Below are 13,599 nucleotides of genomic sequence, written 5' to 3'. Positions count from 1 at the left end.
TATTTTAAATAACACTTTTGAAGTTCCTTTTTGTTCAGTACTTTTCGTTAACTAGTGTTAGACCCTCTCGGTAAGAAAGCCAGTCGACTGCGGGCAGGAGTGAAACGTAAACACGAAGATATTGTTAGCTTTCCTAAATATAATTAGCAAAGAATCCTTTGTAATATTTTCTAAGTTTTATATTAAATATTTTGAAAGTTTTTAAAATTTTAATTGTGACGACATAATGGTGTTCAGGCCCTCTCGGTAGGACAGGAGCTTGAAAACGTAAGCACAAAGAAGTTGCTAGCTTTGCACAAAACGTTAGCAAAGAATCTTCTGAATGACTCTTATGAAGTTTTATGTCTTAAGATATTTTTACATCTCTTAAAAATCTTTTTTTAATTAAAGTTCTTGACATTTTTATTGTGACGTCATAAGTTTTTTCTCAGTCCCTCTCGGTAGGAAAGCCATCTTGATTGCGTGCTGGAAGTGAAACGTAAACATAAAGAACCGTGTGTATGATAAGCCATGCAGAAGCCGCGATCGAACCCTCCAAGCATCAAGAAATAAAATTCCATGTATCATGCCTCCTACCCCGACTCCGTGGAGAATTGAATTCCATCATAAACACGGGCGATTTATAAAACTGTCCAAGACTGACTCCAGAGCGACAAGAGAGGGCGATACTTACGACCATGGTGTTGTGTTTTCTCGAAGACCTTTGAAAATCGGTGAGATTTTTCAGCTTAAGATTGAGCAGATGGAATTAAAATGGGCTGGTTCATTGGTAAGTTTAACGTGTTGCATTTTTAGTATACAGTTATAAACCAGAATGTTACGTATGTCATATGTTGAAAGTCAGTTATCTGTCATTTATATGCATGTTTGGAAATATATGACTTCTCATAACAATTTCGCGAAACCAAAAATGCCAATTCAAATTAATTCTTATTTTATCTAATTATTTAGAAAATCATTTTAATACAATAGTTTTGATTACCGTAGCTCGAATTACAGCAATATGCATTGTTTACAAACTGGTTGTGTCTTGTGTCTTGTGATATTACCTTAATGTGATATACATTTTTTGCAGCGACAATAATTTATTATAGGTATATGCAGATAAGCACCTCCTATATATCACGCATAAAATCAAGCAGACATGGCCCACACCAGCCTCTTGCTGTCAGACTTTATACCAAAATTACTCTAAATAATGTAGATATAAAACAGCTGACTTGATTAAAACTCAAAAGAAATATAAAAGACAATAGACCTCTTTGTCTTAATTCTTTACCCATTTCAGACCACTTGTCATTCTCTTAAAAATAAGATTTATTTTTATTCATATTCATGCCTCTTTTCATCGACAACTGTTAAACAAAAAAATTATACTCTAGGGAATGACATGTAGGAAATAGGAAAACAGTATGCACAAGTTAAAGAGCTATAGGTCTATTATTAAGATTTTATATTTAATACATCCTTATTTTCAGAGACTGGGAGTGACCTTGAAAAACCCTAATTGTCCACATACTAATGTGGTGCGTGCAGCAACAGACTTATTCGTAGACGATTGCAAGGATTTCTGGATTTTATCTGGTTCTCGTATACATAATGGAACATTTGAAAAAGAATATGACTTTAACATACATTCATTAAAAGAGAACGATTGTTTAGGAGTTCAAGTAACACACGATGGACAATTAGTTTTTTATGCCAATGGTGTTAATAAAGGAGTGGCTTTTACAGGACTTCCAGCAAAAAAAGACATTTTTGCTATATTTGATGTTTATGGAAGGACAAAAGAAGTTACTTGGAAATATTATGGAGGTAAGTAAGGACCCAGAATATTAAGAGGGGCTAGCTTGCAAAATGATATGACAGCTGCATAGAAAAGTCAGGCACTAGAGGGACCAAAGACTAATTGGGAGCATAAATGTTTATTGGGTGGGGAGGGGGGGGGGGCAAGAGTAACAATTAGGTTGTATTGATAAAATAGAAGTGGCACCTGCTGGTAACATGTAGTATTAGCTACATTGTAGAAAAGTATTGAAAATAATAAATGAGGCTTGATAAACTGAAGCTTTTACTTCAGCAAAGCTTTTGCCATCTTCAGAAATACAAAGCTGAATATTGGAAATTAACTAATATAATAATATATATAGCTACTGCACAAACAGAAAAAATAAATGAGCTATTGTGTGGGTCATTGTGTGATTCTAAGTTAACGTGCACAAATGTTTTTCATTTTTTAGCAGAAACTTTGGATGATCTTTGCAAAAGGGTCATATTGAGAAACATTTCCAGCACTGATGACCTGGATAAGCTTCCACTTCCACTCCTTTTAATAGATTATTTGAAGGAGAGTATATGACCCACATTAGATAAACTATATGGAAGTAATACTATAGGTAGCTTTTTGAATTTCACTATATAAGCAGTTAATAATTATAAGAATTATCATTTTTGGCTAACAAATGCTAAATCAATTGTAGCATTTTGGTACTAACTCCAGATGGGTCGATCAGCAAGTATTATAAGTACAATTAAATTAGACTTCCTTGGCTTAATTGGATGCAATGTTTTCACATTTCAGATCAGACCATGTGTCATTCCCTTGAGAATGCAGAGCTTCTTTGCTTTACAGTGTAGTTGTATTCACATACATTCATGTGTCTTCTCATGTGCAACTGAGCCCAACCATTAAACAAAGAAATGATACCCTAGGGAATTAGAGCATGGTCTGAAATAAGAAAATGTTACGCTCAAGGCAAAGAAGGCTATTAAGCTACAAATACTAAATGCACACTAGGTAATAAATATAATTAACCATCCTTTATGAATAAATTAAAGACGCTGATTTATAATTTTTGTAGTACCTATTGGGATATTATGCATCTTCACATTGCAGTATTTATCGATAAGTGCATTTGCTTTTGACCTTTGGGGTCTCAACATCAGATTTGAGTAAATGTTGTTATTTATAGTCTTATCCCGTTGATTATTTGAGGGTTTTACTTTGGGTTCTCCATCTGTTTTACTCCCTAGTAGAGCTGCAAAACCTAAGCTAAACCCTCAGGGGTAGGGAAAGGAATGAGGGTCCAACGTCTGGACTAGTCGTTGTTGGGCAAGGCAATAGAGGATTTGCATCGATCATCAGGTGACGGCAGCCATGACAGGACCAAGCAGGAACAGTTGAATCTGTTCTTATCTGATTCAATGTCTGGATGTAGGATTTTATTTTCTGCTTTTCGGGCATATCAAGTTTTACTCTATATGTCAGTGTCGAAGTTTGAGTAGGGAAAGCTCACTCCATATATGGTATGATCAATTCCATATTTGGATTGTGCGGAAATACGACACTCAATGTTTGATATGGAAAAACGTGAAAACATTAATCAATAGAATAGATATTCACCTTTGAACATGTTGAATTTGGTCATCGCTTATTATTGTCGCTGGACGCGACTGGACGCGGAATTTCGGAGAAAAAAAACGCGCCTGATTGGGGATTCGTCAGTGATCAGCGGTAGCTGTACCCACAAACCCCCGCGGTCTTCCATCGTCGCCATTTCTATTTTCGCTCCACGAGGTTGGTTTCCAGCTTTGCAAGAGGTGGAGTTATGCAAGAATTATATGTTTTTTTGACTTGTTTTCCGTTGTGTTGACGGAAGAAACTCAATTAGCTCCCCCAAACTCAATTAGCCCCCCAAACTCAATTAGCCCCCCCCCCCCAAATGGCTGGATCCGCCCTTGCTTAGCTTATTCCCGCTGTAACTTCAGCGATTAAAGCCATGGGAAGCAATCTAAGCTCAAACCCAGTACAGAACAGTGCAGCTGGAAGGTCTTATGACACAGCTAGCAGAAAACGCTCATGAAGCAATTGAAATAATCAAGCCTTATTCCAAAAGAGGCCGTTTTGATGACAACGAGGAGGATCTTGCAGACCCAACGGAAATCGGATCCTGAAGAAGATCAGTCGACCTCCAGATGGAAGGCCTCGGCAGAACTAGAAGCCTTTATTGAAGAGAAGAAGTCTATCAAAGTTTACCAGAAGGTCTCATGATCACTAAAGAGTTTCCTAGACCTGATGTGGCAGCTGCTTATACACCGTCTCTTGTCTCTTACTCGGCAGCTCTCATTACAGGAGTTCAGAAGCCTGATAATGTCACTTTGAGTCTCAGTGAATAAGCTCAAGCTCTGCTCAATACTACCAGGAAAGGCATTCAGCTAGTTGGAAATGCCTCAGCATGGTTATCTGTAAACAGACCCCAGCACCTTTTAACTAAACTGAACCCTACTTTAGCATCTCTATCTAAGGAGGAGTTTCCCTGATGCTAATAAAGACCTGTTTGGGAATGGGCATGAAGACCGTCTCAAAACTAGAGCAGAAACTACCAAAAACTTGGCCGAAGCAGCAAAAGTGGGTCAGCAGCCTTTTCAGAAAAAGCCCCGCCTCAAGGTCGAGGGGGCATGTCCTATCGTGGCAGAGGATTCCAGAGAGGATTTCACACCTACCAAAAACAAAAACCCTACAACCCAGGGGCAGGGGCTTTCAACCAAGAAGAGCTTTTCAAAGCCACCCCCAGCTTCCACAACAGTAACTTCCAGGCCTCCACATCTCCCTACAGGTATGTTTTATCACCTTGTGTTGCAAAATATGACTCATATCCCCATAGCAGGGAGATTAAATTTTTTTCTGACCCATTGGTAATTTATAACAGAGGACCCATGGGTTTTGTCGACTGAAGGGGGCTATCAAATAGAGTTTATGACAAATCCAGTACAAAACCAGTCACCTCTGGCAGCTCATACAGAAGGAGCTAGGTTGTGGAGTTGCTAGAAAAAGGAGCAATTCCAAAAATAGACCAAAGCAGACATTCCCCAGAGGGTTTATCAGTACCCTGTTTGCTGTTCCAAAGAAAGGAGGGGCCAGAGACCAGTTTTCAACCTCCGTTGTCTGAACAGGTTTGTAAGTTATATGGAGTCGAAATTTCTGAAGTATAATTACAGATCATGCCAGCCCGCGAAGCGGCTGAAGTATAATAGAATTATACGATCGCGAAGAAATGAGACGTATCTCTGGATTACAATTTTACTATTAAATACTAAATCTAAATGAACTATAACTTGAGTATTAGTCCCGAAGGACGGGAACTGGGGAGGAGGGGAATAGGAGAATGAGGGCCTCTCCTTTTCTCAGCTCCAGTTTCAAGTTCTCTGTTGCTCAGGATTACCCCTAGTTGTGCCTTTGTGCAGAATATTCATGTGTTCCAGTCAAGGTCCGTGGAATTTCAAAATGTTCGTATTGTTTAAGTTCTGAATTCTTTACTTTACCGTTAGTATTTGGAAATATTTGAACACTGATACGAGGCTAACCCCGAGTAAATGAGTCTGTAATCAAGGAACACGTGACAGCGAAAATACAGTGATTTGTATGGGATAATTATATATTTAAATGGTCATATCTCAGCTGATAGTGACCAATTCTCGTCAAAATTGGTATGTAAACGTCTTTTATTTTGATTGTCTATAGAAATTAGAGATCGAAAATAATTCAAAATTTATGTTTTCTTGACGTCACACTTGAGTACTCTATTTTATTGTCTGTACGGCATTCCTGCTGCTTACCCTTCCATTGCACATAGTTGATAAGTATTCAACTTGCAGTGGCTTGCTCAGCTAACTTCCGGAGGATAACAAACAAGATTGAATATTTGGAAACCGGCATAAACTACGACGTACGTACTGAAAGTGTGCTTTACAAATTTGAGCTGAGGTAAAATGGAAACTACAACTTGGCAAACTGAACTGTCTTCCTTGAAAGAACGTAATTTGTATGCCTTCTACAATTCGTTGTTCTGTGACGTGGAGTTCACTGTATTGGACTCGAACGGAGAGCAAGTCACCCTAAAGGCCCACAAGTACGTCCTGGCTATCGGTAGTCCTGTCTTTGAGGCCATGTTCTACGGGGAATTAGCAGAGATTGGACCAACTATCGATCTACCAGACTGCACCAAGGAAGGACTACAAGAAATGCTTCATTATGTGTATTCAGACGAGGTCAACCTTACGGGAAGCAATGTCATGGATGTTCTATATGCTGCCCAAAAGTACATGATGCCCTTTCTAGAAAACAAATGTAGCGAGTATATTCAGAAAGAACTCAGACCAGAAGATGTCTTTATCGTTTTACCGCAAGCCCAACAAATGAAAAACGAAAAGGCCGAACTGTGTTGCTGGAATGTTATTGACTTTGAAGCCGAAAGAGCCGTGACGTCTGAGCCGTTTCTCGATATTTCTCGTGAGTTGCTGATCCAAGTGCTTGCCAGAGAGACCCTTCATGTTGAAGAAATTGAACTTTTTAAAGCAGTTGACAAGTGGGCTTCAAACCAGATTAAAGACGAGAAGCTAAAGCACGACGGCGCTACTAAACGAGAAGTGCTTGGAGAGGAAGTTATTCGGCTGGTAAGGTTTCCAATCATGTCACACCATGAGTTTGCACAATTCGTCATCGATAGCAATATTTTGGTCCTCGCCGAGACGAACGAATTTATAAAGGTCCTTGGCTCTGCAACGACATCAGAAGCAGTGTTTACTGCTAAGAAAAGAGATGGACAATGGAATGAAAAGTGGTCTCCAAATAGATTTCGAAGCATTAAGGGAAATGGTAATGAGGAAGTGATGAACAAAGGGGTTCAACGACATTGCATTCAAATTCAAGTCAACAAACCCGTCTATCTGGCTGGTGTTACATTATTTGGTGCTCAATTTCAAGTGCCTAAAATCAAACTAACAATTGCTAAGGGAATGAAGGGTCACGTGTACAACGCAGGTACTAACAACTTCGGCGTCATTCCTAGCTGTGACACTAGGAAAACGCTTCCTATGGGCTTTGCGTTTGGGTCATCTACACCGCCTAGTATGAGAATACAAGAGAATACAAGGGCATTAATATTTGGACAGGGGAGTACCATTTCAGGTCTTCCCTCCCCTCCCTCACCTGTTTTCAAACATACCTACGCCGAGCTCACATTTGATGGTACTGCAGTGTTAATAGATGGTTCATATCATGGATTTAAGCTGTTGTTTGAGGGACTTCCCAATCACTCCCCCGTGCCCTTAGAGCCAAATGAATGGTACTTTATTCAAGCAGAACTCAGTGGACAGTGTTCCTCGTTTGCTGGCAGCGAAGGTCAAGATGCTGTGAAATGTGATGATATCACTATCAAGTTTAAGAATGCTGACCAAAATTCCACCACAGTACAAACAGGCCAGTTTCCTTCATTACTTCTTAAAAGAAAAGTACAATTATTATCCCAGGAACCGCGGAGTGTAATAGACCAGTTTCAAGTTCCAAATTAGAGTGGTTTTCATAGAACCCGTGAAATAAAATTTAGCCGATTTTAAAACTTTTATTAACGCATAATAGCGGTTATTAGCAAGACAATTGACGTATTGATGGGTTGCAAGCATTCCCAAGAGAGTTAAAACACAAAAACATGGCGGCCATTGTGGTACCGTTAACAATGGATGCTAAGGAGAAATCTTTTTTTAAATGGTACCAACATGGCCGCGATGACGTAACGTAAAAACGAAGAATTCAGTAGAAGTTTAGAGTGATTTTCATTAACCCTTGAAACAAAGTGTACTAATTAGAGTGTACTAGTCACAAAAAGATGGTAGAAAACAAAAGAAATATTGTGAGGCAGTAGTTAATATATATGCAAGAATTTTGTTTGGCTTAGAAAGCTTGACACTAGCCGTTTCGTAACAGTGTAAAAATAACGCTAGTTATATTGCATACGAAATTAAAATACTTATCATCACAATCAGCAGAAATACTTTTTGGTGCTCCGCGTCAACAAATAAACAAGCTTCAGAGCGCACAGAACTTGAGCAAAAAGACTAATATATCGCACTAAAATACAAGAACGTATAGAGCGTTTTCACGTGACGTCACAGCGGCCATTATGGGGTACCAAAACAATACATTTTCTATCCTCCGGGATTTGAACTCTATTTTTATGCAAATACTTTGCAGAAAGTTACTATTGTTTATGGCTACCTTCTGACGTGAGTGAAAACGCTCTAACCTCGTTCCCAGGGCCCTCTCACGCAGAGGAGAAAAGACCTTAGCGTTGGCTGGTCACGTGACAAATCCGACACCCAGCATATTCGCGCACTTGATATTTTTCTCTTATTCTCTCTATTTCATCATACACACCGAACGCATAATTTATTACTAATAAATTAAATATAACAACTCGAAAAACGGTTGAGTATTCAACAGTATTTCGTCGTGTGGAATTTGCTTTAAAGGGGCACTTGGATGAAAACGCCCCGGTTTTTGAAAGTCCGAATAATTGAAGTATTCGAGGATAATATGACTCAAATATAATTATGAAAATCAGATTAGTGAAAATTTTAGCCTGGGAGCCACTTGCAGTTGAGATATTTTGGGGAAAAAGCGAAAAGAACAATAGGGTTGAGTAAATGACGTCATTTACTCACAATTTAGATGCTGAATAAAATTGATAATTTTTTACGCCACTTTTAACTGTGAAGGAAACATGTTGCTTGGCTACTATCTGGGCCATATAGATACGTTTAAACAAGTTTCAAGTCATTATGAAACTAAAATTGACTCATCAACCTTTAAATAATTTTATATTTTCCTTAGCTAAGGAAAAACATTACACTCTAGGTAAGCTGGGCATTGTTCTAGGCCAGAGTGGATGCCTCATACCTCATCAATAACAATACATAGGGTAGAATATTATACTATTTCGGGTATCGCGTTCGTGGATTGCATTACGTTTACAAAATAAGTCGCATAAGTATGGCGGTGCAAGCCCGTTCACACACTCATCTCACATCTCACATCTCACAAAGAGCAGGTGTAATGTGATCAAATTTCTTAGTATTTGTGGTGATTCTACAAGCAAAATTCTGTACTGCCTGGAGTTCCTTAATGTTTCTTTATTTATCACAGCTTTTCCCATGAGGGCCGGGAGACGACAACAGCATTTTGCCAATTACAGTGGGCCCTTGTAGAGTTTAGCACGTCACCAGCGTCTTCAGTGGTTCTTTTACGTCCGCCTATACAGGGTTATATAGTGAAGACAGACGGGGCTTACGGTTTTAAGTCCTTGTCCGAGAAGACTTGGTGGTCTAACCATTTGCAGGTGTAATAGACCCTTCGGCTTTCGGTAATGTTTTCCCATTTCAGACCACGTGTCATTCCCTTGAGAATAAGATTATTTGTTTTGAGCTGTATCCATATTTATGTGTCTTCTCATGTGCAACCGAGCGCAAACCTTAAACAAAGAAATGATATTCTAGGGAATGACATGTGGTCTGAAATGGGAAAACACTACGTCAGAGCAAAAGAGGTCTATTACAAACGCAGCACCTTCTCCTCAGTTATTTTAAGATCCTAAGTGTTGACCTTCCGCACAACAGACCGACGCTCTTACCAACTAAGCTAGCCGGGTGGCGGTCCAGTTCTGGTACTAATCACTTGATCAGTTTCTACGAGATACAGTTCGTGTTTTTTCATTAAATTCAAAATTTATTTAGATATGCATTATGGGTGGTCACTTGATTTTCACGTCATTTCTATTTTCGCATCAATTTAATTTCGCCATTTTTCGAAAATCGCGAAAGTAAAGTGTCGCGAAAATTTCATTTAATAAGTGTAAGGTAGTCGAGGAAGACATCGCTACAATTTACCTAAAGAACAGCTTGAGTTAACAAATAAAACATGCTCCGTTCAATAATAAAGCACGCTGGTAGTGAAGTAAGCAGGAAGAAGAGTAAGATGAACACTTTTTGTGTTGAGTTTTATTATGTAGTTTTTGTTTTTTTCAGTATTAAATTCATTTACGCAAAAAGAAAGACGGTTGCAGGATCAAGCAGCACTTTGCGTGCGCAGATGGCGTCAGCACTGTGGTCTGTTCACTAATAAAAGCACAGTTTTCGACCAATCAGCGCGCGCGTACTATCCTAAATATTCTATAAGGTGATTTGGTGACTATGCTTTATAGGGTTTGTGACTAATTTAATCGAAATAAGTATATGACTTCGAGTTTGTTACGACGGTTCTCATCAAAAATATTTTGTGAGCCCGTGATTTGTCGAGACGACTGCATGTTTCACCAACGAGTTTGTCATGGCTTTTCTCAAATGGTAAGTCTATTCTTTTGATAATCTCGCTTATACTCAGCCATCTACGGATTTTAACCCTCACTGTAGGTAGTCTTTGCTACAATGACTGTACTGAACGTAATTTTAATACTTAAAAAATTTCGTCCTTGCTCACAATACCAGCGATGAAACTTTTGCTTCTGTTTTTTTCCCCATTTAATTTATTGTTTTCCGAACATTTAAAAGAACATTAACTTCATATTTTCTTATTTGAAATCTAGCCTGAACTCAAACTCCACCTGAACAATGAATTTGACCTCGAACTCAAACTTGGTGCAAAGAAATCTTATATCGTATAGAACGGTCTGAACCCAGGTGAATGAATCTTAAGATGACTTCCGCTCAGGTTGTCGAAACGTCAGTCCCATCAAACAGTCCTTCTCAGGATTACATCTACCCGGATGATCATCATACTTCGATAAACGAATCTTATATCATCGTGGACTTTTTTTCTTCTTTTGTGAACATGTCTTCTTGTGCTCCTTCCAGTCCGCTGCTTGACATTCACTAAATGAAAGAAATATATCAAAGTACATTTAAAATCAAACTGTGAAACTTTTAAAAATGAATAGAATGTGAAGGCTTCGATACTTTGGCTGGCAATTACATGTAAACCTCCCCCACCCCCCACCCCCGATATCCCCCAGTTCATTGAAGAATTAAAGAACTTAAACAAATTGACAAGACCTCGGGCACAGTTTTTCCCTATTCGGACCTCCTTGCCGGTAAATAACATAAACATTATTTATTTTTGATACTCATAAGAAGAACACTAGACTTGCTTGCAATTAGCATATGGTACGTGTAATGGGGGGTCTATTCGGGAAAACATCAAGGAGCTCTGCTTCCTGAAAAAAAAAAAACACCGAATCATATCAATTCATGTTTTTTAATTCCATTACCTTCCACAATATGAAGCTTTGTGACATGGACATGGCTTCAACGTTAACGTCTCAGTTTCTTTTCGAGGGCACTTTTTGTTACTGCATTTCTTCTTAATTTTCTTTGGAATTGGAAATATATCAAGCAATTCCAATGCTTTCTTAGAACCAACATCAACAGGCTCCATAAAAGGCAATCGTTTTTCTTCAGCATCTTCGCCTCTTTCTTTCCACTTCATGGCTTCCTGTATGTCTTTCTCGATGACATATATAGTTGCCAAATGATAGTGACAGTTGGGATACTTCTTGTCACATTCAGGTGCTTCTTGTAGATATTCCATGAACAACTGCTTGGCTTTCTGTCTGAGCTGTTGGTCTGTCAATGTTAGGTAGTCTCCTTTGGGTATTCTCTGGTTTTGGGCGGCTCAAATGATTCTAGTAATTCTTCATCAGCACTGCGTTGCTGATCTTTGACATCGTTTGCGGCCATGTTCGTCAAACAATAAGCTAGTCCCATTTTTGCTTCATAGTAACTGGGACAACAATGCAGTGATTGCTGAAAGGCTTCGGCTCCCTCTCTAAAGCAATCAGTAATAACATAAAGAGATCCTAGGAAGTAATACAGCACATGCAACCAGCTGCTGTATTCTTCTTCAAAGTTGTATGGATCTTCTTTGGGTGGCTTGCCTGGCTCAGCTTTCTCGATCAGCAGAATAAGATTTTTCAAAGACATGCTTTTCTTGAAATCTAATTTATAGCTTTCTAAACTAAGTTTTTGTTCTGTTGGATAGAGTTTGAATAATAAAAGTAAGCCCTCAAAAAAAATAGGGGTTAACTCGTAGTTGCTCACGAATCAAAACCAAAAACCATGTGTTTACGCATTGTTAATTCAGGAAATGACTGTATGATAGAGTTTTCATAAAGAATCCCTTGAGCAATCAGTTTTATTCCTTTGGGATCTTTAAAGCTGCTGGTTTGAAGTTTATCCACTCCTTTTTTCACAAGTTGAAAGGCTTTAAGGTAGTGCTGTGCTGTTGGTGAGTCTGGGAACTGAGTGAATGTACCCTCCGTGAAGAGAGTCAGATTCTTTATATTGAAAGGATGCATTTCTTCCTTTTTCATCTGCATTCTCTTGATGTCGAAATATTGTTTAATAGTGCTCTCTTTATTATCAGGTTCACCTGTCTCTGGCTGTGTAGTGTCTTCTACATTTTGGTCCTCTAACTTCTTGAGTGTCTATAAAAAAATTAGACTGTTTTCAGTACTGCTATTCTATCTCATTAAATATTCATCAGACATCCTGATGACGTCATTAGTATTATTTAAGAGATCATTAAATATTCAAGTATGTCACTTGGCGTGAACCCTACTGGAGAAAGAAATCCATTTATCAAGTAGTTCGTTCACCAGCAGCGTTTCACTATGACTTCTCCGGCTGAGATTATTGAAGAATTGAATCCAACCGATGTGGTTGTTAGTGTGGCTGATCCACCAACTTCCTCTACCACGTCTCAAGTGCCTTTAAACGTCTCGGCAGCTTTGGCCGTACCGGGGATAGAAGATTCGGTGGTTACGGTGTCTTCGGCGGGAGCGCCACGTTCTTCTGTGGGAAAGTCTTTAAACCAAACCGAAACTCAGCAGGTTTCGGAGGTATGTTTTGCCGAGCTGCACTTAGTTTTATCTTTGTCAGTGTATATCTCAGTTTTGACACGGTCATACGCGTATGTTCATCAGTAGCTACTCCCTGGCCATGTGCTGTCTTATGTTTAATTTTAATAATATCTTTGGGTTTCACCTTAGCTATTTCTAGTATGGTTGTGTTTTATATTTATGGGTTTTATATTTATTGGAATGTTTTACGCTATACGTTTAGGTCACAAGGGTTGGTTATTTAAGTTTTAGTCCTATTTGCATGTTTAATTGTTTTCGTTGTTTTCGTTCTATTGTTTTGCTACAAATGGTGTGCTTCTTGCGTGCATATCTTGTCTCGCTTGGTTATTGTTCTATTTTATGCTGTGCATCGTTAGTTTTATAAAATATTGGGATTAATTGGTTGTGCGGACCAGTACCCGATACGGGTCACAAATTTAGTGATAAATAGCTTTACACACAGTTTTTGTCCCGAAAGGTCGGGTAGAGGTTATATAATAAAATAATTAAAAAAAAAAAAAAAAAAAAAACAAGGCCTGGACCCGGAAGGCCGGGTAGAATCAACTTAAGAGGCCGCTAACCCGAAAGGTCGGGTAGAGATTAAGTTAACGAAAGGACTGAACCCGAGAGGTCGGGTATGAGTTAAATGTAGTTGGCACATTGAGAGGGAAAAATAACTTGGCAAAGAGTCTCAAATGTAAAGTAATAGTTCTTTCTTGATCCTCTGCTATAGATAGAGAAATTAAGGAAAGAACTTGAGGAGATGAAGAAAAAAGCGGGTGTTAACACGGTAGATGGGGCGATAAGTTCTCTACAGGCTTTGGTGGGTCGCCCAACGGCTTTATTCGATGCTTACGCCGCGATAGCGGCTTTG

General features: G+C 38.8%; 4 protein-coding genes across 4 annotated transcripts in view; 3 read left to right on the top strand and 1 right to left on the bottom strand.

Moving 5' to 3' along the window:
• The first annotated feature begins 458 nt into the window (after positions 1-458).
• Positions 459-2,852, top strand: LOC148907273 (neuralized-like protein 4). Its single transcript, XM_089036294.1, has 3 exons — positions 459-769; positions 1,479-1,815; positions 2,241-2,852. Exons 1-3 carry the CDS (start codon positions 566-568, stop codon positions 2,357-2,359), a joined length of 660 nt encoding a protein of 219 aa, XP_088892420.1. The 5' UTR covers positions 459-565; the 3' UTR covers positions 2,360-2,852.
• Positions 2,853-5,769: 2,917 nt separating this feature from the next.
• On the top strand, positions 5,770-10,493 carry LOC116302007 (BTB/POZ domain-containing protein 6-B). Its single transcript, XM_031711186.2, has 2 exons — positions 5,770-7,290; positions 10,416-10,493. The coding sequence occupies exons 1-2, from the start codon at positions 5,770-5,772 to the stop codon at positions 10,491-10,493; spliced, it is 1,599 nt and encodes a 532-aa protein (XP_031567046.2).
• On the bottom strand, positions 9,850-12,470 carry LOC148907272 (uncharacterized). The gene is made up of 4 exons (XM_089037168.1): positions 11,943-12,470; positions 11,532-11,910; positions 11,097-11,499; positions 9,850-10,701 (listed from the first exon to the last, which is right to left on the bottom strand). The coding sequence occupies exons 1-4, from the start codon at positions 12,201-12,203 to the stop codon at positions 10,629-10,631; spliced, it is 1,116 nt and encodes a 371-aa protein (XP_088893294.1). The 5' UTR covers positions 12,204-12,470; the 3' UTR covers positions 9,850-10,628.
• Positions 12,471-12,489: 19 nt separating this feature from the next.
• LOC148907271 (uncharacterized) overlaps positions 12,490-13,599 on the top strand; it is a 1,683-nt gene continuing 573 nt past the window's right edge. The window contains exons 1-2 of the mRNA XM_089036837.1: positions 12,490-12,725; positions 13,459-13,593. Coding sequence (XP_088892963.1) covers positions 12,498-12,725; positions 13,459-13,593 — 363 coding nt within the window. The 5' untranslated portion in view covers positions 12,490-12,497. The remainder of the gene's footprint in view (positions 12,726-13,458; positions 13,594-13,599) is intronic.

This window comes from Actinia tenebrosa, unplaced genomic scaffold, assembly GCF_029948245.1.
Source record: "Actinia tenebrosa isolate PJP-AT-01 unplaced genomic scaffold, QUT_ActTen_1.0 PGA_scaffold4__44_contigs__length_22323623, whole genome shotgun sequence".
Taxonomy (NCBI): Eukaryota; Metazoa; Cnidaria; class Anthozoa; order Actiniaria; family Actiniidae; genus Actinia; species Actinia tenebrosa.
The sequence above is the reverse complement of the archived record's forward strand: the minus strand, read 5'-3'. Positions and strand labels throughout refer to the sequence as shown.

Coding starts and splice junctions, on each gene's coding strand:
- LOC148907273 (XM_089036294.1), top strand. CDS start 566: ATGCCTCCTACCCCGACTCCGTGGAGAATTGAATTCCATCATAAACAC. Junction 770..1,478: donor TAAAATGGGCTGGTTCATTG/GTAAGTTTAACG, acceptor CCTTATTTTCAG/AGACTGGGAGTGACCTTGAA. Junction 1,816..2,240: donor TACTTGGAAATATTATGGAG/GTAAGTAAGGAC, acceptor TTCATTTTTTAG/CAGAAACTTTGGATGATCTT.
- LOC116302007 (XM_031711186.2), top strand. CDS start 5,770: ATGGAAACTACAACTTGGCAAACTGAACTGTCTTCCTTGAAAGAACGT. Junction 7,291..10,415: donor CATTACTTCTTAAAAGAAAA/GTACAATTATTA, acceptor TTTGAAATCTAG/CCTGAACTCAAACTCCACCT.
- LOC148907272 (XM_089037168.1), bottom strand. CDS start 12,203: ATGCAGATGAAAAAGGAAGAAATGCATCCTTTCAATATAAAGAATCTG. Junction 11,911..11,942: donor TAACAATGCGTAAACACATG/GTTTTTGGTTTT, acceptor AGCAACTACGAG/TTAACCCCTATTTTTTTTGA. Junction 10,702..11,096: donor AAAGCTTCATATTGTGGAAG/GTAATGGAATTA, acceptor TCTTTCATTTAG/TGAATGTCAAGCAGCGGACT.